Genomic DNA, 25,512 nt, shown 5'->3' on the forward strand with positions numbered 1-25,512 from the left:
TTGCTGTCCATTGCTTACATAAAAGTTTTATTGGAAATTCTTTGAATACTTGAAGTACAGTGGAGACTATTTCCAAAACAATACAATTTAGGAGCCTTTTCCTTCACCCAAAATATCTGTAAAGCAGCAGCTATACACATGCTGTCCTTAGCACAGACTTGAGCAGTCATCTGCTAAAATAAGCAGCCCTCATAGTACAATCTGTAGTAGGCTACAGCAGCAGCTAGATCTTTCCTGAAGCTGAGCATTTACACAGTGGTCAGAGAACTCAGAGCCTAGATGCAGCAACTACGTGTTGAAGCTGAGGAATGTCCAGAAAAGAGGCACATAACTCAGCCCTAAAGAATCTCTTTATTGCTATGGTCATCCAGCTCAACACCAGCAGCTTACATAGGCTAATTTCCAGCCTTCCATAGAAAAGAACTGCCACACTGAAGTTCTGCTCTACAAAATGCGGGAGCTGTAGCAACACATGAGCACAAGTATTTGGCTTGGGGGAACCTTCTGGGCAGGATCAGCAAGGGCATGCTTTCTGCCAACTCCATCTACAGCTTTTCAGTGTGCCCAGAGGCCAGCAGGAGCGCTGGCTAGATAAAGTTCAACCTATTCTAGTCTTCTTCCCTGAATACAGTGCAAACCAGCACTTTACCCCATCTCTGCTGCTTGGCAGCTCGGATCATACAGCTGTGCACTGGCTGTAAGCTAAGAAAAAGGTGACAGCTCACAGAGAGGTGGTTGCTACGTCCTAAGGGCAATAGAGACCAACCTGTGAGCAGAGATGAGAGCTGGGTGACACTCAGTCCTTGAGTTTCTGCACCCTTATGACACCCCTTTCACCTGTAAAGCAAGGTGGCTCTGGCTGTGTGCACACAAGTATTAAACACCATGTAACTTAAATCATTCTGTGAGCCATTTAGAAACTTCTTAGAGGTGTCTGTGCATCTTGTTTTGCAAGTAGTAAGCAGTGTCTGTGTGAGGATTCAGAAAAGCTGGATTGGGTGAGTTATCTGGCAATGTTCTGGTGGGTGCTTCTTCAGCACGGCTGTAAGCTGGAGCTTTAGAGCTCACCTGTCCTCCCATGGAGCACACCTCTTAACCAGAAAGCTGGTAAAGTTCAAGCACTGCGTTGCTCTGACCTTACAATAAGCTCTACTCTGAACTTGGTTCCTTGCTCTACCGGTGGGTACAGAATTAGTGTTCTAGAGAGGAGATGAGCTTCCCCAGTCATCTGCTAACCATCTCTTTCAGTTGAGAATGCGGCACAGTTGAAGAAGCTGCCATGATGCGCTGCCTTGAAGGCGGGTTACTTAAGCACTCTAGGGAAGTGAAGATGGTTCCTTGGTGTAGAGGGAACATCGCTTTTGTAGAAGGGGAAAAAAAGGTGTATGGGACAGTAGGGGGCCTTGCAGTTGCTCATTCTAGTTATACGTGGGAGGAGGACGACCTTCTCTAAGTTTCTGCTTAGTGTCACCGTTTCTCCTCCTGTCCGTATATCAGACAAAAGACAAACAGCCTAATCAACCACAGAGTGCTGCCAGCCAGTCACACTGCTAATAGCCAGCTCATTACAAAAATAAAATTTCAGCTCATCGAAAGCCAGCTGATTAAAAAGTACCATAAGCTCCCAAAAATGTGCTTCTTTAAAGAAGCTGCCTTCTGAATGGCTGAAGAACACTGCAAATTCATCCATACCTATCAGAACACAGCTTTTTAAGTCCCTGCCACTCCACTACGCTGATGTGTGCATTTCCTTCTATCAGTGGGCCCTGACTGGATGAAATGGAAACACAGTCCCCAAAACAGAGTATTATATTAGAATAATCAAGTCTGTCTTATAAAATAAATATCTTGAATATTTTCCTGCAAAAGGGGACTCACTGGACAGGGTTCTGTGGCACACATGCTGTCTGCAGTGATCCAGGCAGAATGACCCACACAACTACATGAAAACAACATATTTTAAATATAGGTTTCTTTAAAAGCAATAAATATTTCTCAATTCTTAAGATCATCTATTAACCATAAAGCAGGAGAGTTTGCGTGGGTTAGAGGAAAGTATCTCAGACTAAGACTCCTAATTACATAACCCTAAAGAAATAGGATTCCTAGTATTTACAGTTACATTTCAAAAGCAGACTACGAACTCAGCATCACAGCTGCTACGTGCAGGCTTGCCAACACAGTCAAAACTGGTAAACTCAACATAGCTGAGTGTCAGTACACTCAGGAAGGAAATGTGGAAAAACACTTCTGTGGTTTCTCTCCTGCCTATCAGCGAGTCTTTACAAAAGGTGTCACACAACGACTGTGTAGAGACTCAGTTCCTTAGAAGCAGAAAAACAAAGGTAGCTTGTATTACACAGGTCCCAAAGCTGATGCCTCTCCCTGTGCTCCAGGCACTCACACTGAAGTCAGGCTAAAATGGCCCATTCTGTGGAACGGATGTCCTGGACATAGAGCTGCTGATCTGCTGAACTCAGACCTTAGAAATGACCCAAAGCTTTCTGTGCTCTAACAGGATCAAAGACTGTGGGAAAAAAATGTCTGTCAGCAAGAAGCTGTGTTGAGGGAACTCACGCCATAGGATCTTTGGAGGAAGAAGATGGCAATTTTTCAGAGCCCCTCCACGCAGAACAGACTGAAGAGAAAATGAGTTTCATACATTGGAGTTTGACTTCCTGTGTACCTACTGGTCATAAATTCCAGACTGAACGCGAACAGGAAGAGCAGTCCAGAACTGTGCAGTGGAGCAGCTGAGGAAAACCAGCAGATGAGCTGTACCTGCTGTTGAAAGAGCAGTCAAAGAAAGCTCACTTGATGGAAGGAAATAGTCAAAGCAAGACAAAAGATGGAGCAGGGGTGACAGATATTTGTTGACATCATTCTCCAGGATGGTCCGAGGAGAAGAACTGCTGCAGCAAAACTGGAAAATCGCTTCACTGCAAGGTTTCTACAAAGGCATCAAACTCTTTGACATTTTTCTCATGGACTGCCAGCTTCTCTGGTAGTGAGTCCTGGAGGGGCAAAGAAAGGTGCAGATCAGGTCTCATTCACAACAGATAGAGACTGCATTTAAAGCGTCCTTGTAAGGCAAAAATTCCTTTTCTAAGCAACCCAACCCCTCTCCACCACTCTGAGCACCCCTTCCCACATGCACAAAACCAAGAGTCCTCTGACAGGATCTAACAAAGGACCCTGAGAAAGGAACTCTGAGCAGAGTGTGTGTTCTGCAGAAGAATAAGTGTGCTGGGGCCTGGCCTTGTGCAGATCTACCAGGATTTTACTTGTATGCAGAATGCAAGATCAGGCCTCGTTTGTCACTAAGCCTAACAGACCAGAAGTGGGATCAGTTTTGAGGGAATAGTTTTGTGATTTGAATGACAACTACAGAAAGCACATGGTAGCAGCTTTCAGTTTGAAGATAAACAAAAAAGTTTCAGAGGCTCAGGTGTGCTATAAACAAATCTGCATTGGTCTGAAACCTATTAGTGAGGGACCCCTCCTTAGTCAGATTCTTTTAAACTAGAAACAGGAAGAGAATTATAATGTATGATTCCCACAAAAAGAAGCTATATGGTTCCATACCAAATCCTCTGCCATGGACTGAGCTCCTATGTCAATGGAGAGGCTGCTGAGTTGAGGGGGGTTCTGAAACTCACGGTAAAATGTCCCCAGGTCCATTGGAAGAATGTCATCTTTTGAAAATGCTGGTTTCTAGAATCAGAAAAACCACTGTCAGTTCTCATTCAGAGATCTTTGCTTCCCTTTTGTCATAATCTCAGATAAAGTCACTACTTGCTACCAGTAAATATCTTGGTATTACAACTGCTGTTGTAATAGCGCAGATTAAATAACTGAACAGCTCCAGCTAAAGCTTGGCCAAGAGAGGCCAAGATTTGTGGTTGCCACTTAGAAAGGAGCATTTTTGTGGAATCTGGTTTCTTTAAGCATTAGAGAAAACAAACAGCGCAGGTGTTGGTAGGAAGTGGATTACTTAATTGGTAGCTGCTGGTATCAGTGCCCTCTGTGGTTTGGGGATTGCTGGAAGTCTGAATCGTGGGTCTTTTCCCTCCCACGAAAACAGCTTTTATGTCATTTGCTATTGTACCAGTACCCAAAGCCCACCCAAGATGTAGGTGTTACGTGAGAATGCTGATCAGGGCACTTACAAAATCAATCATAACAAAGTCATCATGGGTGTTCCCTGCGCTGCTGCCACTGGAGCCCTCTGAGTGTAAGCTGCCTTGTAGAGGAGATTCAGTTTCTGGGGAATCAGGAGGATTGACCTGCCCAAGAAATTGAAGATGGTGAGTAGTGATGTTATTTATGAACTCATTTGTCTGCATGTTTTTATGCTGTGTGGGCAGTTAGGAGGCTGGATGATAAGCACATGCTGCAGTAGCACACACGTGTTGTTTGCATACCAGGAGAGCCCAAGGCTCAACACAGGAGACCCCAGTTCCTGGGTTTCAAGCAGCTAGTTCTTTCCTCAAAATAAACACTAAAGTGTACTCAAGAAAGGGAATAGCATGGATATTGCATGAGGGATGCTGAGAAGGCACAGATTATTCCTTGGGAAGGGGCTTACCATGGGGTCGTTATCTTCCAGCTCAACATTCTTGGGAGCAAACATAGCAAAAGGAATGTCTAAGTTGGCCATGGTCACCTGAGGAGATTCAGCAAACAAAATTTCACTAAGAGACTCTGCTTACCCAGCACAGCAAAGGCTACTGAAAGTCTCTGTCAGGTCTACTAAAAATTGCCCAAGATCACATCATCAGTTTGGCATGATGCTGACAACCTCATTTAAAAAGATATAAAATAGGTTGTACTCAGTTGATCGAATACAGACACACACTCCATATACAGCACCTTATATGAGACAGGCAAGAGGTAACACACTGCTACACATTCAAACAAACCCCCTTTGCCCATCCAAAGGGCCTAGGAGAGGGCTTAAAAACATAATTAAAGCAGCTGTAGCAACTGGATGTATCTCTAAGCTGCCCTAGCTGAACTTCCTTAATGCTTGCTTACTTGTGATGAACTGGCCTACTGCACATCCTTTCAAGGAAAGGAAGCTTTGCTGTCAGCTTTGTGGGATCATTGGGGAGTATGAAGTCTTCCATACCCAGACTGGGTGTTGGCAAAGTGGGAAAAATTCAGCAGCTGTCACATCCCAAAAGGATTTTATGAAAAGTATGCCTGACAAAATTGCAGGCAAATGTTGCAGGCAGAAATATGCACCCTCAGTCTCCTGAACTGCCCTGACATCGGGGTGCTTTGTTTCCTCTTTGTGTGAACAGGCAGGAGAGGCAGCGTATGCTTGTGAAAAAGCTGTCTGCTAGTTACCTGGTTAATAGGTTTGTTGACAAAAGCTCCCACCTTCCGGATAAAGATGGTCTCCAAAAGGTCATGTGGGGAGCCACACTTCCCTTCACTGCTGTTTGATACTGTTTCCGTGTCCTCGCTGGGAAAGGAAGACAAACTAGTGACTCATTGCATAACCAATACAGGCAAACAATATGCTCTGAAAGGCTCCTTCATTTTTCTGGGTTTACTCCCAGTACTAAAAAAGGAGAAAAACAGAAATCGTTTTCCTTGTACCACACCTTTCTTCTCAGTCATAAGCAGAAAAGGGGAGTGGGATGCTTGTGGAATCAGATTTTTGCTTAAAGCTGGAACAAAACTAGTTAGTTGAACAAAAAGGTGCTGCTGACTGAGATAGTTTTTGTTTTATGGGTTTTTTTTTGGAGGGGGACTTTACTCCAGAATGTGAGTGTTCAGAGCTGTTCTGCTCATCACCATTATTTTTTCAGTAAAACAAACATCACAAGGATCTTCAGGAGGCGAGGTCAAGAAGCAGAATACTATCATTCACTCTGGCTACAGAGGTAGCAGTCTAATGCATCACAACAGCCAGAGTCAGGATTATTAGTTCACTAAATGGCTTTTAGTTATTTCACTAGCCTGTTTGCTTTCCTATCACAGGTATTTGGAACTTTAAAATAGCCAAAGAAAAAGGCTGAGTCTTCTGGTAAGAGGACTATTTCCATAACATACCCAGGAAAGTGCTAGGAAAGCCCCAGTCAGATAAAACTGCCTGCTGTTTCAGGGGGAGGAAAAACAACAGTTCTGCTAAAACCAATAGCTAAAAAAGGGAAAACAGTTTTATCTTAACATGGCTCCAAATGGGTTAAGCACTAGTGGAGTGTCATCAAAAACCAACCTACCTACTAGAAGGAGTAGCTGCTGAGTAGTGCGCTCCATCTAGTGGGGTGCATGTCCTCTCTTGGTCAGCTTGAGTGCCATGTGCTGGCTGGCTAGGAACTGGGGGAACTCCCCCCTCTTTGCCTGGACAGATCAACTGAGATGGAAAGGAATGATCAAGTTAGACAGTTCCAAAGTAGGTCGGCAACACAGTGCAGTACAGAGCAGATTCCCTTGTATTGGGACTAAGTCATGGTTTCTGGCATATGCCTGGGCTCTCACACCCATGCGGCAGCAGGTGATATCAAGCAGGTGACCATCTGAGTACAAGCTCTTTCTTGTTCCCTTCCTACTCCACTCCATTTCAGGGCTGCACTACACAGAAGAACTGTCCTACGCAACAGAACAGAACTTATTTTTTCTGATAAATGGACACAAATACACCAATGTGGTCTGTCAGCATTTCCTGCATCTAGGTTACAGAGCTGTGCTCGCAGAGCTACAATGGCAGCAGCTCTGTAACACAGCCGAGGCTTGAAATCAGTGGCACATCAGTGCAGGCGAATAGGTTGGATTTGGTTTTACAAACAGGTTTGACATCTTTTAGCCATTTCTCTACATGACCCCTACCCTACCCCAGCACAGTCAAAGATGCTGAGGAGCCAATTCTTAGCTTCTGTGCAAGCTGTGCTTTCCTTGTACTTAGCCTAGATTCTTTTTGTTCCTGACAGACAAGAAACTAATGCATGCTCTAGTTTCAAGGCCTCCCTTAAGTGTAGAGGTGACACAAGAGGGTTGCAATACCAGCTATGCTTGTTCTTCTACCCTCTACAAGTACCTGGTGAGGGTGTGCAGCATTCAAGCCACCAGCAAAGAGTACAGGATACCCCATGTCAGCTGATCCAACTCCCAGGGCAGCAGGCTGATAGGAAAGACGAGAGCTGGAAAGCTAAGAAAGAAGAGAAAAAAAAAAAAAAACGGGGGGCAAGGGGAGAGGAGAGGAAGGGAAGGGGAATGTCCCACAGTCTGAATAATCATCAGTCACTGAAGAAGGAACAGGAGAAGTCAGAGGCACAGCACAGTATTTCAGGCTGGCAGAAGAAGGCTAGATTTCATTAGTCCCTCATGAAAGTTATTATTTTAAAAAGTTAATATTGTAGGGGACTAAATTTGGGCTTTGTCATGACTGGTTTCCTACACATGGAGGAGGCTGTGAGAGGTATGGCTGATCTCTGACATCCAGGCACAGGGAAGCTCTGCTCAACAGACTTGTTTTGCATACTTACAAAGCTAACATTTCCGTGTTTTGTATCAGTTAGCTTCTGCCAGAGAATACAATGCCCCATAAATGTGCTAGATGAAGAGAGAACTGGCAAGCTAACTCTTCTGAGATTGCTCTAGGAACGAAGTGTTGCAAGCAGTGAAACTGCAGAAGTTCCTTATACACTTAGATTTCCCTACGTAGAAATCCAACCATATTAAATAACTTTCTCCTGCTTTGGCTGTCTTGGCCTCAAGAGGAACACTTCTCAGAGCTCTACATGTGATACCCTAGCAGTGCCAACGCTGATGTAATTTGCAGGTAACTGAATGGTGAGCAGTACTTTTATTCATATGAGGCTAATTAAGCTGAACAGAGCAATCTCTTTTTGAAGAAAAGCAGGTACAGTATTATTATTTTTGTTCTAGAAATGTCCAGGCAACTTGACTCCTTTTGAAGAACTCATGTTGCTTTGGAGATTTTACACTCATCTTCCTGTAGGAATTCCTGAAGGAATTCTAGGCAGTGTTGCTCAGATACTGAAGTGGTACCTAAATGTTCTTTCCTATAAGGTACTTCTCTGTCCATTGTTGTGAGACGCTTGCACAAACATGAGGAACATGACTTTAGACAGACCTATAAGGTGTAAACAAAGAAGAGTAAACTCAGGTCTTTATAAGATGTTACTTGAAACCTGGAAGACAGGTGGAAGTGAATTTATTTTTTCTCCTTCAAATTAACAGCATCTCTGTTCTAATCCAGGAAGAGTTCTAATTAATGACTGTGCAAGTTCTAGGGCTACTAAGAGAAAACATTCAGTGCTGTGCCCTTGCCTCCTGTGTCTCTGACTAACAATTAATCCTTGCAGCTGCTGTTTATTCAAGTGTGTTTGTCCTGTCTTTGGCAGACCTTCAGCTGCAAAGGCATTTAAGCAGCTGAGTCTCATTGAAATCCATACAAGAGAAACACCCAAGAAGATGTGGTTCCTAACAAAGGTAGATAACATTCACTGAACTTGGGAGGGCCTCCAGCATCAGTGGGATCAAAATTTATTTGCATTTCTATTAAATTAGATATTTCCTCTTTAAGAATAGAAAATCAATTTGCCTTTATGACTTTTGTTTCCTCTGTCCCTTTGCTCTCTCTGTCAGACTACATACAGCCCTTCTTAGCCAGCAACAGGCTGTGTCTTCACTGCATCCTTAGTGTTATTGCTGTAGGGAGGATTCCTACCTCAGAGGTGGGAAATGCTAGCACCTTCTCGACCTGACAGCCTGAAAATTATGCTGTGCCTTTTTTTCTTATTTAAATTCACTCCAGTGAAGTCCTTTTAAAACCCTGCTCAAAGTTCCTCTTTCTCCTGTATCCTCTGGGTTTTACAGGCTGCTTTATACAGATCTGCTGTTCAGCACAAAGACTGCAGGTGGATTTTATATCTAGAGCACACTGGTTTTGCAAACTGTTACATTTTCAAATAACATACCTGCCCCATTTTGGGTTGACCAGCCTTTCCCAAGCACAACAAACATTCTGTTTTGTCAAATGTGTACTTTCCTGTATTTGTTCAGTCGTGCCAGTACTTTCTGGCCACGTATAACACGTTCTATTGAAAACTCACTTGATGTGAAAAGGCCAGCCCCATCACTGGGACCTTCAAGGTGTCCGTCACCACAGGAGGAGGGGTCTGAAAATGTGCCTTTGTGACAGTAAAAACACACTGTGCACAAACACAGACGCACAGAGGAAACAAAGAAAAGAAAGAATGAGAGAAGGGGAGAGAGAAAGAGAGAAAAGGACTTCAGAGAAGAACTATAAAGAGTTGGATGAACTGAATGCTAGCGAGGAATGTTTGGCTGCAGCAGCCATGCTTACACATAGAGCAGAATATTTCAGTGTTGCCAGAATCATGTTCTTTTTATAAAGAATTGACTGCTTTCTGGTCTCAGGAAACTATTCTACACAGGTAATATTTAAGATTCCAGTGAATGCTGCCAGATAGTGTCCCACAGCTAATAGAACTGTTACCAGCCTATCAGCAATGACAAGGCCAAGTATTTACCAAAAAACAGGGAAAAACACTTTTACTTTTAGAATGTAGAAATAACACTGAATTTAATGACTTTCCACCTGTCTGAACACGCTCCTAGTCTTCCAGCATTTAGAAGGGCAGCAGATTGTATTTCTGTGTGTCTGTGCTGCAGCCTTAGACTAAGGAGGGACCAGACTAAGGGGAGATTCAAATACACTGATGGTAAGAGAGAGCTCCTTCACCAGAACTGACACCAGAAGTAAATGCTGTCTCAGAGAGTGCTAATGCAAAAACGTAACCCAACTCTGGTTCACTCACATACCTTATACCAGCTATTCTCTTAATAGCATGGTTTTATGAAAGCTGCCTGAGGCCAAATTTTACTCCACATTTGGGATACTTCAGAAACACACAACAGATGTGCTATACAAGCTGACAGGGAAAAGTTAACATTCAGTGCCTTGTATCACACAGACGAGGCCTCATTTCTAGTTGGAAGGCAGGCAGAGCTTTGGACAGCCTGTCTATATGCTGTCTACACCACACAGTTTCTTGTGTTCTCCTAAGTGTTAATTTGTAAGCAAAAAGATGGAGAAGGAAACCAATCTGTCAAACAGTCAATTTTAACTGTTTAACTGTAAAGAAGACTGGCAGTTGTTTATAAATGAGCAAGCAGAAGCTATGAGCCATGTAAAAGGTAAGAATGTAGGCTCACGATTGACGTGAATCCTCAAGGTTCATCTGGTTTCATAACACTTTTTCCCTTCAGTGACAATAAAACTTCACGTTCCCTGGGGAAATGCCAGCTTCACTGTACTTACAAACATTCATACTGTTATTTAATACTGTCACAAGCAAGACAGTGGAAATTTCCTCAAGAACCCTACTGCATTTAACCTGCTTTGTGAACAGGCAGAATACAACTCAGCCACAAACACACATCCTGAATCTCAGAACAGGAAAATCTTTATTCTGTCAGACTTACCGTGGGTGTCTGCTGATCAGTTCAATGTTGCCTAATGCCCTGTCACTCAAAAGCCAGGTGGTGAAAAAATGCTTCGTAAGAAAAGCTTGTTTCTGGCTCAGCCATTCAGTAGAACGCGTTCTACTAAACCAAGCATACTAATTCCTCTGAAGGAGAAGAAAGTCCTACAGCATATTCTTTCAGTTTGGAGTGGCATTCCAATTATACTTTTTTCTGTGTTTTACATTCAGAGGAAGAGATTTACAGAGTCTTTAGATTGTCTTTAAAATGCAGTAGAGCCATCTACTTGACGGAACAGCAAAGAACATTCCTGAATATTTAAAGCTATAGGTGAACAACAAATGCCCAGTCCTTCAAAGTACAGCACTGTGGAGTCAGATACGTATGGACAGCAGAAAAGCAAGAAACGTGAGTTGCTGTTCTGCAAGGTTCACAAAGCATTTGTTTTATGTGTATTTTAAAACTGAAACTTAAATAACAGTGGCACGGGTAGGTAGAAATACAGAGAATTAAATTAATTCCCTAGTTCAATACAATGACCCATTTCTTTGCTGGTACTTACTTCTGCTCCTCCAACTAGTTCCAGATGGTCCAACTAATAAGGCTTTTGTCTTTTTCCTGCTTTTCCATTCTGCAGCCTGAAAATATGACTATGCCATAAACATTTTCCTGATAATTCAGTATTTCTTTCTCAGTGTCAGCCTGTTACCTCTATTTATGCTGCCTGACACTGATCTCTTGAATTCCTCTTTTTTCAGTATCAGTACATGCATGTATGTAGTACGCTGCTGTCGTCTTCCAGTGTATCTCTGTTCTTTCAGTAATTCATTCTTTCTAATCCTCCACTGTCTTGTTGAAATCAGTATCTAATGAAGTTTTACCCAGAGTACAACCATCTGAATAAGAAGCTTACACATTTTAATTACTGTCAGGAGCTTGCATGTTTGCATAGTACTTGATGTAGAAGTACACGCACTATGCTATCAGTGATGGTTCTACCTAGGAATACAAAGAGCTTGTTTTCTCCTACCTGAGATGGAGGAGAGGTGGAGAATGATGTAGTACACACTTCTTGGGAATCTTCTACTGAGGGGTATACTGCACCATTGTCCTCACCAGCTCTAAAGCAGCAAGAAAACAAAAACATCCAAACTGGAAATATTCCACATAACAAACAAATAGCAAAACACGCTGGGACAAATGCTGCAAGGAGGCTGAGAGTATTTGGGTGGAGCTGAAAGGAGAATTTTGAAGGGCTCTCGTAATCTACTCGGCAGAACTGAGGAAAAGAGGGCACAGAAATGTTATTTTGCCCAGGATTATCATAAGGGCTTCTCTTCTACCCCCAGATAGAAACTTCTCTCTATGATTTTTATTTGTTTATTTATTATACCAAAGAAAGATTTTCTTACACCAGCCAATGCTACTAGCTTTGGTGTTTACAGAAGCATTGTCAAACAATACCACTGGTCCCAGTTTGAGTGCCCTCACATGAACTTCAGAGATGACAAACCTCACATCTACAAAGAGAAATTCACCTCTAATCTTTCTCCATTGGATAGTCTGGAGCTGCATGCCTCTGGGTAGTTCAGCAGCAAGATTAAGTGCTACTCTTTCAAACTCACAGTCAAGATTTAACCTCTTTTGTGTCCAAATGCTCCTGTAAAGAATTTGGCAATATCCCAGGGCTTGCAGCACTCAGTACTCTAGGCACGAAGAGAAATGTTGCCTTTCCTTATACGCTTGACTAAATCAGCATGATAGACCCTAATCCTCCAGTCGCCCTTCCCGTGCAGTCAGTGGAAAAGGCTCTGTGTTTGGGCATAACGATGCCTTCACCATGGCCCATGACTTCTCTCAGTGTTTCCTCACCTGTAATTGCAGGGATGCATGGGCGAAGAGCTGGGATAGGGGCGGTCCACAAAGTGATCAATGATAATCCCCATGATAGGAGGGGTCCTCTCAAACTGCCTGCAAGGCAACAAGCAATGGCGTTATTGTAAGGCTGCTTTTACTCTTTACTATATCCCAGTTCACGGTATCCTCAGAGAGCCCTAGTGTCTGCTAGTGGGACCAGAGTATCTTTACAATGCAGCTCTGCAATTCCAAGCATGCATTAGCAATTTGGAGTTCCAGCATCTGACTCAGGGCAACCCAAATACTCCATTTGCTGCAAGACTTAAGCATTAGAGAATATTCTCCATTAAGGAGAATTTCAGCAAGAAAGGATAAGCAGAAGGAAAAGATATAGGGGCTCACAGTGTGAAGGATTCAATAGTACATTACTGTGAAAGTTTCTGGCATTATCTCATTTTCTCACCTGGTTGACATGAAAGCAAGGTTGATTCTGTAGGCACAAGACAAAGTGATGGTGCCCACTGGGGTACCCACTGTCCCAACACGAACTGTTTGAAAACCTATAAAGTTAAAAAATGATTATCAGTTCTACTGAGTACATAGAAGCTGATTATTTATTCTCATGTTTCACTCTGTGGTCTTATTTCTATAGTGCTTCCATTATCCCTTGCAATCTGAACTCCAAATATGCACACAGAGTCTGCAATAAAGTAGCACTACGTTGTCTTGGTGGGATGCTTTATCTACAAACTCCAGATGTTACTTCTTACCTGGGTTTGAAATACTATTCTGAAGTACTTCTTGAGTCGGAGCAGATCACTGTCTCCTCTACTGGTCCTGCTCCTTATAAATTTACCTCCATATTCTTATTTCAATTCTGGGTCAGACTGGCAAATCACTCTAGATTTTGCCAAAGCACCACATTACACCTGTCACCTTATGACTCGACTCTTCACTGTGCCACATACAAATATTGCATAAACCTCAGGTTTTCTTCTGTTCGTGGCACTCAGAAATGTTAACAGATAGCTCAGCAGTACAGAAAATAGTTCTGCTCTAGTTTCTGTGTATTGCCTAACCATACCTTCTCCCAGGCCGCTCAGCTGCACTTCACCAAAATATATCCTGCGGGAAAAGAAGAAAAGAAAAGCTATTAGGACCAGTGGGGACATAATGCTGTACCTATCCACGTTCCCTATTTCATTGTATGAGCTGAACAGTTGGAAGCATGTTTCCTTTTTGGGGAAAAAAAAACCAAACATACAAAGTGGCTGGAATGGCCACATCAACCTTCTAGCTATTTCAGAGGAAGACATGCCACATAAAAAGGAAGAGAAAAAGGTAGCCACGTCTAACAAAGAATATTTCTTTAAGCATTCAACAGCTCAGAATGAGGTTATAAGGTAATAAATGCACAGTCCAAAGGTCTCTATCACCTTTCAGTCGCAGACAGATCCATATCATTTGAATTTATTGTAACTAATGTCTTTTTACCACATTTACAGCTGCCCTATGCAGTTCTAGAGTTGCTGCTTATTCTATTCCGGATGTGGAATTTCACTTTCTACTTTACCTGTACAATATCACATATTCATGGCCTTGCTTCCTTGAGAGTCTGTAGGCTGGAGTTACCCTGGTTATAGCAAGCAACGACTTCAGTAGTAGAGACAGTCTATTGTATACTGTGTATGAGACTTTGATTTCTTTGTCACACCTACAGAATGCAAATGAGAAAGTTAGGCATCTGTTCCTAACAAGAAAATAAATTTTTAATCAAAATGAGTCTGGGTGAATTGTTTTACATCACTTTTATTGCCAAAATGACAAAATAAAATCCCAGTGTTCAGCTGAGAGCCCTGCTTCAGTTTAGTCACCTGTTGTAGAGTACTTGCTGAAAAATGCCATGCAGCTCTGTACTTGGCAGTAACATCTTTACAGTATTTAACACTTTTAGAGTTACTGAGTAGATGAGCTCTTCGGGTGGGGGGGTATACGAATGCAATGAAAGAATTAAGAAGGAACAAATATACTGTTTTCTTTTCTTGACACTAATATTAAACAGCTTAACAGCTGCATCTAGATAAAGAGAAAACCCCTGTAAAGTGTTGCAAGCCATGCAGCCAATTATGTGCTCATTCATCAACATGGACTGAGTACTGCTCAGTTTCATCAGCCAAAACAAACAAATGACAAACAAAAAGGTGGTGTGAAGAATGCACTTACTTCTCATTCATTTCTAGACACCAAATTTCTAGCTCCATGGAATCCCCCTGGACCAGAGAAAGATGGCAAACAAAGACTCATTTCAGTACACAAACCTTTTCATTAACAAACATCTCATTAACAATCAGCACTAACCACTCTTCTCAGTAAATATGTTTCTCCTGTTTCCCCCTTTCTTACAGTGCAACCATAGAAAAAAATGTGTTGCACCTCCCTACAAAACTTGATCACCTGAGGGAATATCTTCTTCAAACATCTCATGGTTTAAGAAATTAAGTTTTGCTGTTTCATCATCTATGTGTTTGGCCCCAAGATTTGCAGTAAATTGTTTCTGGCAATCAATACATTTCATTAGCACACTGCCTAACTTCTAACTTCTTTCCTAATATTTGAAGATGCTTTTGCATTTTCTTGAGCTAAAGAGTGTGAACTCTGCAAAGTGGGCTGGCATTAAAGTAAAAAGTAATAATAATAATAAAAAATCAGCATCTGTTTTAACTATGTCCTCACCTCTGAGGTTTTAAGAGAAATCTCCACGCACATAGACCGTCCAACAGCAGGCAGCTGTCCTGCCAAGGCTTTCTTTGCTTCATGAGTGACCTCTGGTATATCTTTGATGGCTAAATTGAACTGCAGAATGAAAGAGAAGGTTCACTTTTTGCATTTCTTTGAAAAACTGCCTACTAGTACACTGCAACAGATTCATGGGCCCACATGTAATGTATTAGGGCTGTGTTCATTGAAGTACTTGTGAAATAGTGAATTCCCAGATTGGCTGAGGCTTTTTATATTTGCAAACATTTCATTGACTGCTAATTCAAATGTTCTTTATCCTGCCATCAAAATCGTGTTCCCTCTCTCTCACTTGCTTCATATGTTCACCCACAGAGTGGGGCCTTGAGTCTCTCCAGTTTTAATAAAGCCCATTACTATACAGACTTGAATTGCAGAGTTGCAAGCTTGTGACAGAAAGGAACTCATCACCCCTTCTCCAGCAAATCTTGGCAAAGTGCCTCAGTGAGCTGGCAGGAGCTGCTGAGAGGTATCGTTTATCTCCTCTAATCAGCCCTTCAAAAGTCCTGAGTGACGTGCTGTGTGTCAACAAGGAAAAAAAAGGCCAGTCAACATAATCAAACCTAGTAGCTATCATACGAATAGTTATTACGGGCTGCACAACGCTCTAAGAACTGTTTTGTGTTCTCAACGCCAAAAATAAACAACAAACAAGAGAGTTCATGGAGCTGCTTCACAAAACATGGCTTTACCCAGTCGGAGCCTGTTGGGGAGGACGACGATCGGGTACAGATCTTCTCTCCGAGTCGGGCCTGGACAATTACTTGTACCGTCTGAAACAGAAAGGACACGATTCACACTGGGCTCAGGAGATCAGCAGAGCCCTCAGCTCCGAAGCTAACAGACAAATTCCAAGTGAAAAATAAAAGGGATCGCCAGAATGCAGGAAAGCAGTTTCCGATGCTAATTTTCAGGTATAATCAAATCATTATATATAACAGGTCAGATAAATATGTCAGATAGAAAATGGTTTTAAGCTAAACTTTCTTTGTAATAACATGAAATGACTAACTCAGTTTTCTGATCAGGAGTTGTACAGTTTTCTGTACTACTGAATCAAAATGTATAACCACTTCCTGAACCTGGACACTTACAAAAGTGAATCTGTACACTTCTAGTATATTAAAAATCCACTGTCAGATTACCTACAATCATCTAGCAAGGCCAAGCAAGTCAAATATGGGTACCAAGGAAGGCCAAATGTTATATATCAGCATAATTCAAAAGAACATTCTGGTATTACTGGTTTTGAATGCAATATAAAAATGTAGATCGGCTGAAAAGGAAGTTTAGAGCCCAGCAGAAGTTACCACCTAAATGTGGGATGCTTAAGTGTGTTGATGGGAGCCCAGCATTGACAGAGGTGTGATATATCTCAAACTGATCCTATGGCTTTTTCCTTAAATAAGAGAAAAAAAAAAATTTACATGCAGGAGAAAAAATTACCTTCAGAGCAAAAAATTTGATGAACTTGTCCAGGTCCTTCCTGTCCTGCGAACTGAGATCAGTGTCCATTGCATATGGCAATCTGAAATACAGTGCAGGCATAAGAATGAAGTCTTCCTTCAGCTTTCTGTTTGGATTTTAAGATTTCAAAATATTTTGCCATTAGAAGCCACCTCAAGAGAAATAATAAGCACCAAAAACCTCGGTCTGTCAAAATCCTAACAAGAGCTTTGAGGGGCACAAGTGATGTTTAATCTCATGTGAATAATATGTCTGGTCGATGCAAAAGGTACTGAGAAAGAAGTAACAAAGGGAGGTCACAATTAGAGTACAATTCCTCTAATTTTGCTAGCTTAATTTAAAAAAAAAACAAACCAAAACACTCCAACAGCACACTGGGGTCTGTACCAAGCCATCCATTAGACACAGCAGTAGGGCTTCAGATATAATATATTCTCAGTTAACTGCACAGGACAAAGCCAGGGCAAACTGTTTTCCTGGGTAAATGTGGCAGTAAATCTGTACGGCTGCAAATGCACCTACAACCAACTGAAAAAAGGTATTTTTGCCAATGGAAGAACCACAATTCTACTTGTGCTTCTCTCAAAAGCTTCTGATGACAAATACCCAACCTCCCTCAGTTATACTGGCTTGCTTGTCAAAGGACTAGGAAAGGTTTTAGCAGCACTATGGAGCTTGCACAGTGCCTGAAGCTGGCAGGCCAAGTTACTAATCAGATTTCTGCCACATCACATCACATGGTCTGGGAGAAACGATAATTTTCTTTCAGTTTCTTCACATGTAGGTTAATAATCACTTAGAGACCATGGGGAGGACTGCCTTAATGAGCAGTTTTAGCCAATGCTTTTTACTCATAAGCCTTCAAAGTACTAATTCATTCTTAACTCCTGCTGCTGGTTTTGTTCTGAGATGGTTAATCACCCCGAAGCAGCTCGTCAGACATCACATGAGTGGAGCGTGCAGCCCCTCACAGCAGTGCTGCATTTCTCAGCAAGCAGGAGCACTCAGTGCTCAACCTTCATTCAGGGGCAGAACTGCAGCCCTGAGGGGGGTCAGTCATCCCAGACATCCACAGAACATCAGACAATCATTAATGACTCTGCACACCCACAGCTTCTGTTCCGAACAGCCCGATCAACAGAAGTAAATGTCTCTTTTAAGTCATGCTGCTACATAAGAGTAATGCAACTTCCAGAGCATCTTCTAGAGTGCTGCTTTCTGAATGACTCTAAGAAGGCTGGGCACTTACATTGGTGGAAAGTTCCAGAGCTACATTCATCCTGCACCTCCTGTACTCTACTGCTTTAATTATAAGTTGTGGTTTGATGTGAAATCTAACAACGCAAGCTGTAGATGCACTATCAGATTATCCTTTGGGTATTTTAACCTCCTCAGATCATTTCCTGTGCTTAACATCCACCAGCCAGAGACTGCATGTTTCTCAGTCACAGGAGGGATGCAAAAGGGAGCTGGTTCTTGTAGATGTCTCATGATGCACCACTCTAATGTAGAAAAATTAAGTTTTTTGTATAAACCCTTCCCGTTACAAAAGAAAAAAAAGAGTGAGCTGCAGTTATTCTTTTGTCTTAACTGAGCAAAGCTCTGTAAGGGAGGAGGAACCAAGACCCACAACAAAACTTGGATCACATGGCCAACAAAACACTGCATTAAAAAGTGCATCTTTTTCTCGGCAAAGGGAATACTGAAATTAACATCCAAGAGCAAACAGATTAGCTTTTAATGAGAAGAGAAGAGAGAGAGGATTTATTTAGAACCCTTGGAGAAAGCTGCAAGGAAGTGCTCTATCCTTATGGCGCAGAAGAGCTGTCAAATATAGCACCTATGTTTTCTTCATGGGACTGACTGGAAAAAAAATCTGGATATTGACTTGCAAGATATTAGAAAACTAATGAAAGATGTTTGGCTCTCTGGTCTGTTAAGAAAGGAAATAAAGCATCAACACAGTTCTCTGTGCACTGTAATGAATCAGTTCTAACAGCGTTGTACCCAAATAACTCCAGAGGGGAGAAAAGCAGCCCTCAGAGACACACCTCAGATGCAGCGTTCAGAAGATGAGAGCTTTACAGTTCTGCCCTGCTCCACCTGAATCACAATTCCTTTTGCAAGATCCCAAGCTTTCTATAACATCCACAAAACATTTGGAGGCTCATACCCTCACCTCAAGCTCCCAATGCCGTAACAGCTGACTCACTAGAGCCTAATGCACAGTAGCAAGCATTGGGCAGGATTTCATGTCGGGGAGCTGTAATTTCAGGGACAATGATCACCTTGGAACTCAGCCCCTGGCACACCCAAGACCTGGCATGGGGCAGATAGCACCTCCTCGTTTTTGCAGGGATCCTCTGATGGTTATGCGTGACGTGCTGGGGCTTAGGACAGCACTCACCTTTGGGATCACTCTTGGAAGAATCAGAACTAGAACCACAGCAAACATTTCGTTTACAAAAGTGCCTTGGTTGCCTCAGGTTAGCTGCTAAGGCCTGACCTGAATGTGAAGGAAACTTGTCAAACTTGTTTTGACCAAACTCATCCAACTCTTCAGTCCTGTAGGTTGTGATGCCAGCAGGGTCCTTGCTAAGTGCCAGTCATTCAAGCAATGCTCCACACTGGGGGAACGTGATCAAATTTTACATGGAATAACAAGCAGAAGGAGCTGACCTTTGGTCTCACTCAAAAATGCACGGATGACTGATTCCTCCTCAACCAAAGAATTTCTTAACCAAACAGAAACCGCGCTGCTTGAACCTTGCACACAAGATGCTCACAGGTAAACCAAACATCACAGCCACACAGCTTTTGGCTTTCTTGCTGCCTTTCTGCAGCCTCCACTTCCATGCCCTATTTATTCATGCCTTTGTCTCTACTTTCCTCTAAACAGAAAAGTCCAAGAAAAACATTCAAAGGACAAATGCTACACGGGGCTTTTTTAGCTAAAGCCTCATTCTTTCTTACAATGCTGTGAGGCAGTGAAAAATATGAGCTCTACCCAGCAGTCAGATATCTAAGCATTATGCCTTACACACTCCACTGGCAGTTGCAGTCTCCTTCAGCAAGGAGAAAGGCACGTGAACATGAGGTGATGGCACCTCATCTGCATGATGCAACAGCCTGCAAGAGCCATCCCCTTCAGCCCTGAGGACAGCTCCCAGCATGCTGTGCCCACTGCCAGCAGCCTGCTGCATGCAGGCACTTGTAGCCGCGCCACGGAACAGGTGCACAGCTTGTGAGCACCTGCATTACCGTACAGCTTTGTGTCTGGGAATTCAGTGTGTACGAGTGTTTGACACACAAATGAGAAAGGAGCCGAAACACCTGACACACAGTGGGCATTAATGCTGGGAAAAGCATATCAGGCTGCTTCCATTACGCCTCTCCACTGAGATTTCACTTTGCATTATGGCTGCTACAACTTTAACTCATAATGCTTTCCTTTACTTATCCAGGCTAAATAGTTGTTCAAGTGTTTCTGTCCCACAGTGCCACACTGACATTGAAAAGAGCATGGGGCCCTGACCAAGAGCTCTGACCGTTTCGAAAGTGGGCTGCTCTCAGCCCAGTTCTCATTTTCCCATTGTCTGACCGTGCCCCTGCACTGGGTTCCCTACTCCCACTGTTTTTTTCAGAACTATTTTGTAAACACAGGACCCAAATCCAACATCTGAGTGTGTCCTGTGTGAAGCTCCAGAGAATTCTTGTTGAATCTTTCAGGTAAAATGACCATGAAAGTTTTGGAAGATTTTAATAGATTGTCTGATAAATAGGGTTGGCTGCCAAGGGAACTTTCCTAGAAGATCTCCTTCAATGATCAAGAAGTGCCAGTGCAAGCAGGTATTTTCAGCGCATTAATAAGCAACTATAAAAAGCTCACGATGGAGACATCAGCTCCAAGGCCAGGCCTGTGAGTCAAGCTCTACACAGACTGAAAGTTAATCTCCATTTCCCCCTCATAGCAGGTTTGCTGAAAACTTAGGGAGAAGGCAGCGAGGGAGAAGGGAACAGTGCTAACTTACGGTGTGCCACACTCATTCCTGAAAGTCTAGGAGTTAAAAAAAAACATAGACAAGCAGATTCTAGGAGGAAAATTGATTCATATGATACAAACATTCTGACGAAACCAAAGGCTCTGTAGTTCACTGTATGGTTAAGTTTTGACTATTAAAGACTCATTTTTTTCCTGCTTATCAGAACTTTGTAACTGATAAACGACTTCCCAGTTTAGGAAGTGCCTTACTAAAGCCAGCCCTGCCAGCTCCGCCTGCTTAGAAACAAAACGGAGTAATTCCTGTTGACCGGCAGTTACATTCTGTACTTCCCTGAGCTGTACAGATGTGTCAGCACAAACATCTATCCTGGCACTGCGAGTCAGGCCAAAGTGCATGGGCTGGAACACAGTGTGCAGCTGCATGTCCCGAACCACAGCACCATCGTCACATCTCAGCTCGGTGTGCACACACGGTTGGTGTGCACACGGTCGGGAAAGTTGTGCTGATGTAACCCCAAAGAAATCCAGGGGACCCTGCCTGATCCTCCCGGACTTCCGGCCGACTGCAACGTCTTATGCTGAGCGCAATGCCTCATCCCTCTCCGCAAACAGGTCGGTTTCACCACCTCACGTCACTCCTGCAAACATCTGGATTTGCCCCAGATACTTCGTTTGCGTGGCCAACCGCAGCTCAGCGGGGCAGCAGTCCGTATTCAGAGAGGGACGAAGGATGCGGCCGCCCGTGAGCCCCCCCGCCCCGAAACACCCTCACACCGCACGGGAAACGGGCAGCGCTGAGGGCGCAGCGGGGGGAGGGAGCCGGGCCGCCCGCAGGCCGCTCTCCTCGGTGCTCCCGGGCAGCCGCAGGCCGCACGCACAGCCAGGCCCGGCCGGGCCCGGCTCGCTGCCGCCGCGATCCCCGAAGCCGCAGCGCGACGGCCCCCCGCCCCTCCGCCCCTCCGCCCCGGGCCGGTACCTGCGCGGGGGCGGCAGTGCTGGCGGCGGGGTGGCTCATCCCGCGCCCAGGCCCGGCTGCCCGCCCCGCGGGGCCCCGCTCCCCCGCCGCGCTCGGCGTCCCCTCAGCGCCCCGCGGCCGCCTCCCACTCGGTCCCGGCGCTCGGGCTGCCCCGCCTCACAGCCGCGGCCCGCGCCGCGCCGCCGTCGTCACCATCGCGGCCTCTGTTTGTTTTCATCCGCTGCGGGCGGAGAGAGGGAGGGACGGGCGGACGAAGGAAGGGAGGGAGGAGGCGCCTGAGCGTCCGCCGCCGCACTTTCCACACGCGGCCCTCGGCGGCCCGGCCCCCCGGGAGGCGGGAGGCGCGGCCGGGTGCGGCGGGCGGCGCGCAGCCCCGATCGCGGAAGGCCGCGGCGCGGCGAATCTGCCGGGCGGGATCCGCTCCTCAGCTCCGGGCGGCGGCGGCGCCTGTGGGCCGGGCCCTGCGCCGCCTCGGGCTTCCCGGCGGCCTAGAGCCGCCCCAGGCCGGTAAGGGCTGGGTTCTTCTGGGGGTTCCCGGGGCTTCTAGAAAGCCGGGAATCTTTATTTCGTCTCCGCTTAACCCGAATAAAAGGAAAATGGGAACGGAGTCCGCAAGGCTGGTCCTTAAAAGCTGCGCTGAGCCTCCCTCCCGTTTGCCTCATGCAGGTGCTGAGACGGGCGGAGTGACGCGGCCCCCGGGAGCCCTCGGCCCGCCGGCATGGCCGTACCCATCGCGGTGCTGGACTGCGACCTCCTGCTGTACGGCCGCGGGCAACGCACGCTGGACCGCTTCAAGCTGGAGGACGTCACGGATGAGTATCTGGTGTCCACCTACGGCTTCCCCCGGCAGTTCATCTGCTACCTGGTGGACCTGCTGGGAGCCAGCCTGTCCCGCCCTACGCAGCGCTCCCGAGCCATCAGCCCCGAGACCCAGGTGCTGGCCGCCTTGGGCTTCTACACCTCTGGCTCCTTCCAGACGCGCATGGGGGATGCTATTGGCATCAGCCAAGCCTCCATGAGCCGCTGTGTTGCCAACGTCACTGAGGCGCTGGTGGAAAGAGCTCCCCGGTTCATTCACTTTCCAGAGGACGAAGCGGCGGTGCGGAGCCTGAAGGACGACTTCTATGCGCTGGCGGGCATGCCGGGTGTGCTGGGCGTGGTGGATTGCACCCACGTGGCGATCAAAGCGCCCAACGCCGAGGACCTGTCCTACGTGAACCGGAAGGGCCTCCACTCCCTCAATTGCCTGATGGTGTGCGATGCCAGGGGGGCCCTGCTAAGTGCTGAGACGCACTGGCCCGGCAGCATGCCCGACTGCACCGTGCTGCAGCAGGCAGCCCTTACCAGCCAGTTTGAAACCGAGCTGCACAAGGATGGCTGGCTGTTGGGTAAGTCAGTTCTTCGTCATTGCTTTCTTTTGCCTCCTCGTGGAGTACAGAGCCTCTTGGAACTGGGGGTAAGCTTCTGATTGCCTTCTTGTAAATTCCTTGAGGCTTGAGATTCAGTTTGGACTATCTTGGAAATCCATAACAGTAACTTCCAACCTGTTTTATTTACTCTGATTATTGTATATTCATTTCATTCATTCGTATTTCAGTATCCAATACCTACCTAAGCAGAATTATGCAATTTTAAATTCATAGAAACATAGAACGGTTTAGATTGGAGAGAAACTTGAAGCTGATTCAGTTCCAACCCCCTACATGGGCAGTGTTGCCACCCACCACATGAAGCTGCCCAGGGCCCCATCCCACCTGACCTTGAATGCCTCCAGGAATGGGGTATTCACAACTTCTCTGGGCAGCCTGTTCCAGCACCTCCCCACCCTCTGAATAAAACATTTCTTCCCGACATCTAACCTGAATCTCCCCTCTTTTAGTTTTAAAGCCATTCCTCCTTGTCTTATCAGTCAGACCATGTAAAAAGTCTCTTTCCCTCCTTAAAAAGATCCTTTCAAGCACTGGAGGTCTCCCTGGAATCTTCTCCAAGCTAAACAAGCCCAGCTCCCTCAGCCTTTCTCCATTGGAAAGGTGCTCCAGCCCTCTGATCATCTTCATGGCCCTCTTCTGGACCCACTTCAACAGCTCTGCATCCTTTCCTGTGCTGAAGGCCCCAGGCTTGGACTCAGTGCTCCAGATGGGGCCTCACAAGAGCAGTAGAGGGGGACAGTCACCTCCTTCTCCCTGCTGGCCACCCCTTTGTTGATGCAGCCCAGGATACAGTTGGTTTTCTGGGCTACAAGAGCACACAGCTGGTTCATATCCAGCTTTTTGTCCATCATGAACCCCCAGGTCCTTCTCGGCAGGGCTGCTCTCAGTGAGCTCTTCTCCCAGCCTGTACACATGTCTGGAATTGCCACGGCCCAAGTGCAACACCTTGCACTTAGCCATGTTAAACCTCATTAGGTTCTCATGTGCCCACTTTTCAAGCCTGTCCTGGTCCCTTTGAATAGCATCCCTTCCACCTGTTGTGCCATTGGTGTCATCAGCAAACTTGATGCAGGTGCAGTTGATCCTACTGTCTATGTGATTGATAAAGATGTTGAAGAGCACCGGTCCCAAGATGTGGGGGGACACCACTTGTGACTGGACATAGACACATTAACAACAACCCTCTGGCTATGACCATTCAGCCAATTTTTTATCCACCACCAAATCTATGGTCCTAGTCCAGTTATACTTTCATTGTATTACGTGTTAAAGAGATTCTCCTACAGCTACATCACGTTCTTCCAAGGTCTCCCTTTGTAAACCAGAATATCTTTATTTTGTTATTTGTCACATTTGTAAACCGGAGTTTTCAGTGCTCCTTCACATTTTCTAATTTAGCCAGAGAAATATGTTATTCTGTATCTACACTACAAGAAAACCCAGGGCAAAGATCAGAAACTGACTGTGAGCTGTAGGTCTGTAACTTGTGCCCCTTCCTTTCCCTGCCAATAGGTGACAGCTCCTTCTTTCTCCGCACCTGGCTGATGACCCCCCTGCACATCCCTGAGACACCTGCAGAATACCGCTACAACATGGCGCACTCTGCCACACACAACATCATCGAGCGGACATTCAGAACCATCCGATCACGATTCCGCTGCCTGGATGGCTCCAAAGGCACCCTGCAGTACTCCCCCGAGAAATCCAGTCACATCATTCTGGCCTGCTGCGTGCTTCACAACATCTCCCTGCAGCACGGGCTGGATGTGTGGTCTGCCCCTGCAGCGGGGCACGTGGAGCCGGCAGAGGAGGAGTATGAGCAAATGGAGTCAATGGACTCTGAAGCCTGCCGTATTCGTCAGGAGCTGCTGCTCACTCATTTTAGCTAGCACTGTGGCAGCAGGAAGGCTTCTTGCTGTTCCTTTGAGAAGATGCAGAGACCAGCATGCTTCCTCCTCTTAAGTCAGTCAAGACTATGGGATGTGAGACGAGAAGAAACTCTATTTGTTTCAGGGGGCATTCAGAACTTCTCTTCATCTCCTTGTAGGTGTCATTAACTGCTGAATCGTTGCTGTTGTGACTCTCATAAACACCCCTTCCTCCTAATTTGGAGGACAATGGCTGTAATGTGAGGTTGGTGGAGAAACGTGGAAAACTGTGGTGATAACTATGATAAATCTGTAAGCCTCGCACTATTTTACAAAGCAACAGTTCTATGCCACTTTGTAACCCAAACCACTTACAATTGATTTTTGAACAGCATTTCACACTCATTAAACCTCCCTGTGGGACCATGTCTGAGTTCATAAGCAGAGAGGCACACGGAGATTTCTTTCTAGTTTGCAGGTATAAATTCCTGCTTAATGCCGGCCTGCAGCCGTGCCCACCTCGGGGCCCAGCGGTTCCTCCGAACGCTGCGGTGTCGGCAGGCGCTGGGATTGCAGCGGTATTGGTACATACCTGGAGGGGCAGGAGGGGATGGGCATTTCTTCCTTCCA

General features: G+C 45.2%; 2 protein-coding genes across 7 annotated transcripts; one reads left to right on the top strand and one right to left on the bottom strand.

The window, feature by feature from the left end:
* Positions 1-21,655, bottom strand: ATG13 (autophagy related 13). Of its 6 annotated transcripts, XM_042815043.1 has the most exons (18): positions 21,585-21,655; positions 16,585-16,666; positions 15,831-15,911; positions 15,076-15,195; positions 14,566-14,612; positions 13,916-14,056; positions 13,427-13,467; positions 12,806-12,902; positions 12,358-12,456; positions 11,516-11,606; positions 9,090-9,188; positions 7,049-7,159; positions 6,234-6,367; positions 5,353-5,470; positions 4,589-4,666; positions 4,170-4,286; positions 3,586-3,714; positions 1-3,014 (listed from the first exon to the last, which is right to left on the bottom strand). In XM_042815043.1, the coding sequence occupies exons 2-18, from the start codon at positions 16,651-16,653 to the stop codon at positions 2,937-2,939; spliced, it is 1,650 nt and encodes a 549-aa protein (XP_042670977.1). In that variant the 5' UTR covers positions 16,654-16,666; positions 21,585-21,655; the 3' UTR covers positions 1-2,936. The 6 variants fall into 6 exon arrangements, with proteins under 6 accessions (XP_042670977.1, XP_042670973.1, XP_042670972.1 ...); XM_042815039.1 differs by lacking the exons at positions 7,049-7,159; positions 9,090-9,188 and having other exon boundaries at positions 5,386-5,470; XM_042815038.1 differs by lacking the exons at positions 7,049-7,159; positions 9,090-9,188.
* Positions 20,973-25,323, top strand: HARBI1 (harbinger transposase derived 1). Its single transcript, XM_042815044.1, has 3 exons — positions 20,973-21,221; positions 22,246-22,972; positions 24,527-25,323. The coding sequence occupies exons 2-3, from the start codon at positions 22,303-22,305 to the stop codon at positions 24,901-24,903; spliced, it is 1,047 nt and encodes a 348-aa protein (XP_042670978.1). The 5' UTR covers positions 20,973-21,221; positions 22,246-22,302; the 3' UTR covers positions 24,904-25,323.
* The last annotated feature ends 189 nt before the right edge of the window (positions 25,324-25,512 follow it).

Source organism: Centrocercus urophasianus, unplaced genomic scaffold (genome assembly GCF_019232065.1).
Source record: "Centrocercus urophasianus isolate 14NV4802_14NV808 unplaced genomic scaffold, USGS_Curo_1.0 seq_14, whole genome shotgun sequence".
NCBI classification, from domain to species: Eukaryota; Metazoa; Chordata; class Aves; order Galliformes; family Phasianidae; genus Centrocercus; species Centrocercus urophasianus.

What these genes read in the sequence shown, in the direction of transcription:
- ATG13 (XM_042815043.1), bottom strand. Translation starts at nt 16,653, where the DNA reads ATGGACACTGATCTCAGTTCGCAGGACAGGAAGGACCTGGACAAGTTC. An exon ending in GCAGCTACTCCTTCTAGTAG is followed by an intron (nt 5,471 to 6,233) that starts GTAGGTTGGTTT and finishes TTCCTTTCCCAG; the next exon opens with CGAGGACACGGAAACAGTAT. An exon ending in AGTCCATGGCAGAGGATTTG is followed by an intron (nt 3,015 to 3,585) that starts GTATGGAACCAT and finishes TTGCCCCTCCAG; the next exon opens with GACTCACTACCAGAGAAGCT.
- HARBI1 (XM_042815044.1), top strand. Translation starts at nt 22,303, where the DNA reads ATGGCCGTACCCATCGCGGTGCTGGACTGCGACCTCCTGCTGTACGGC. An exon ending in CAAGGATGGCTGGCTGTTGG is followed by an intron (nt 22,973 to 24,526) that starts GTAAGTCAGTTC and finishes CCCTGCCAATAG; the next exon opens with GTGACAGCTCCTTCTTTCTC.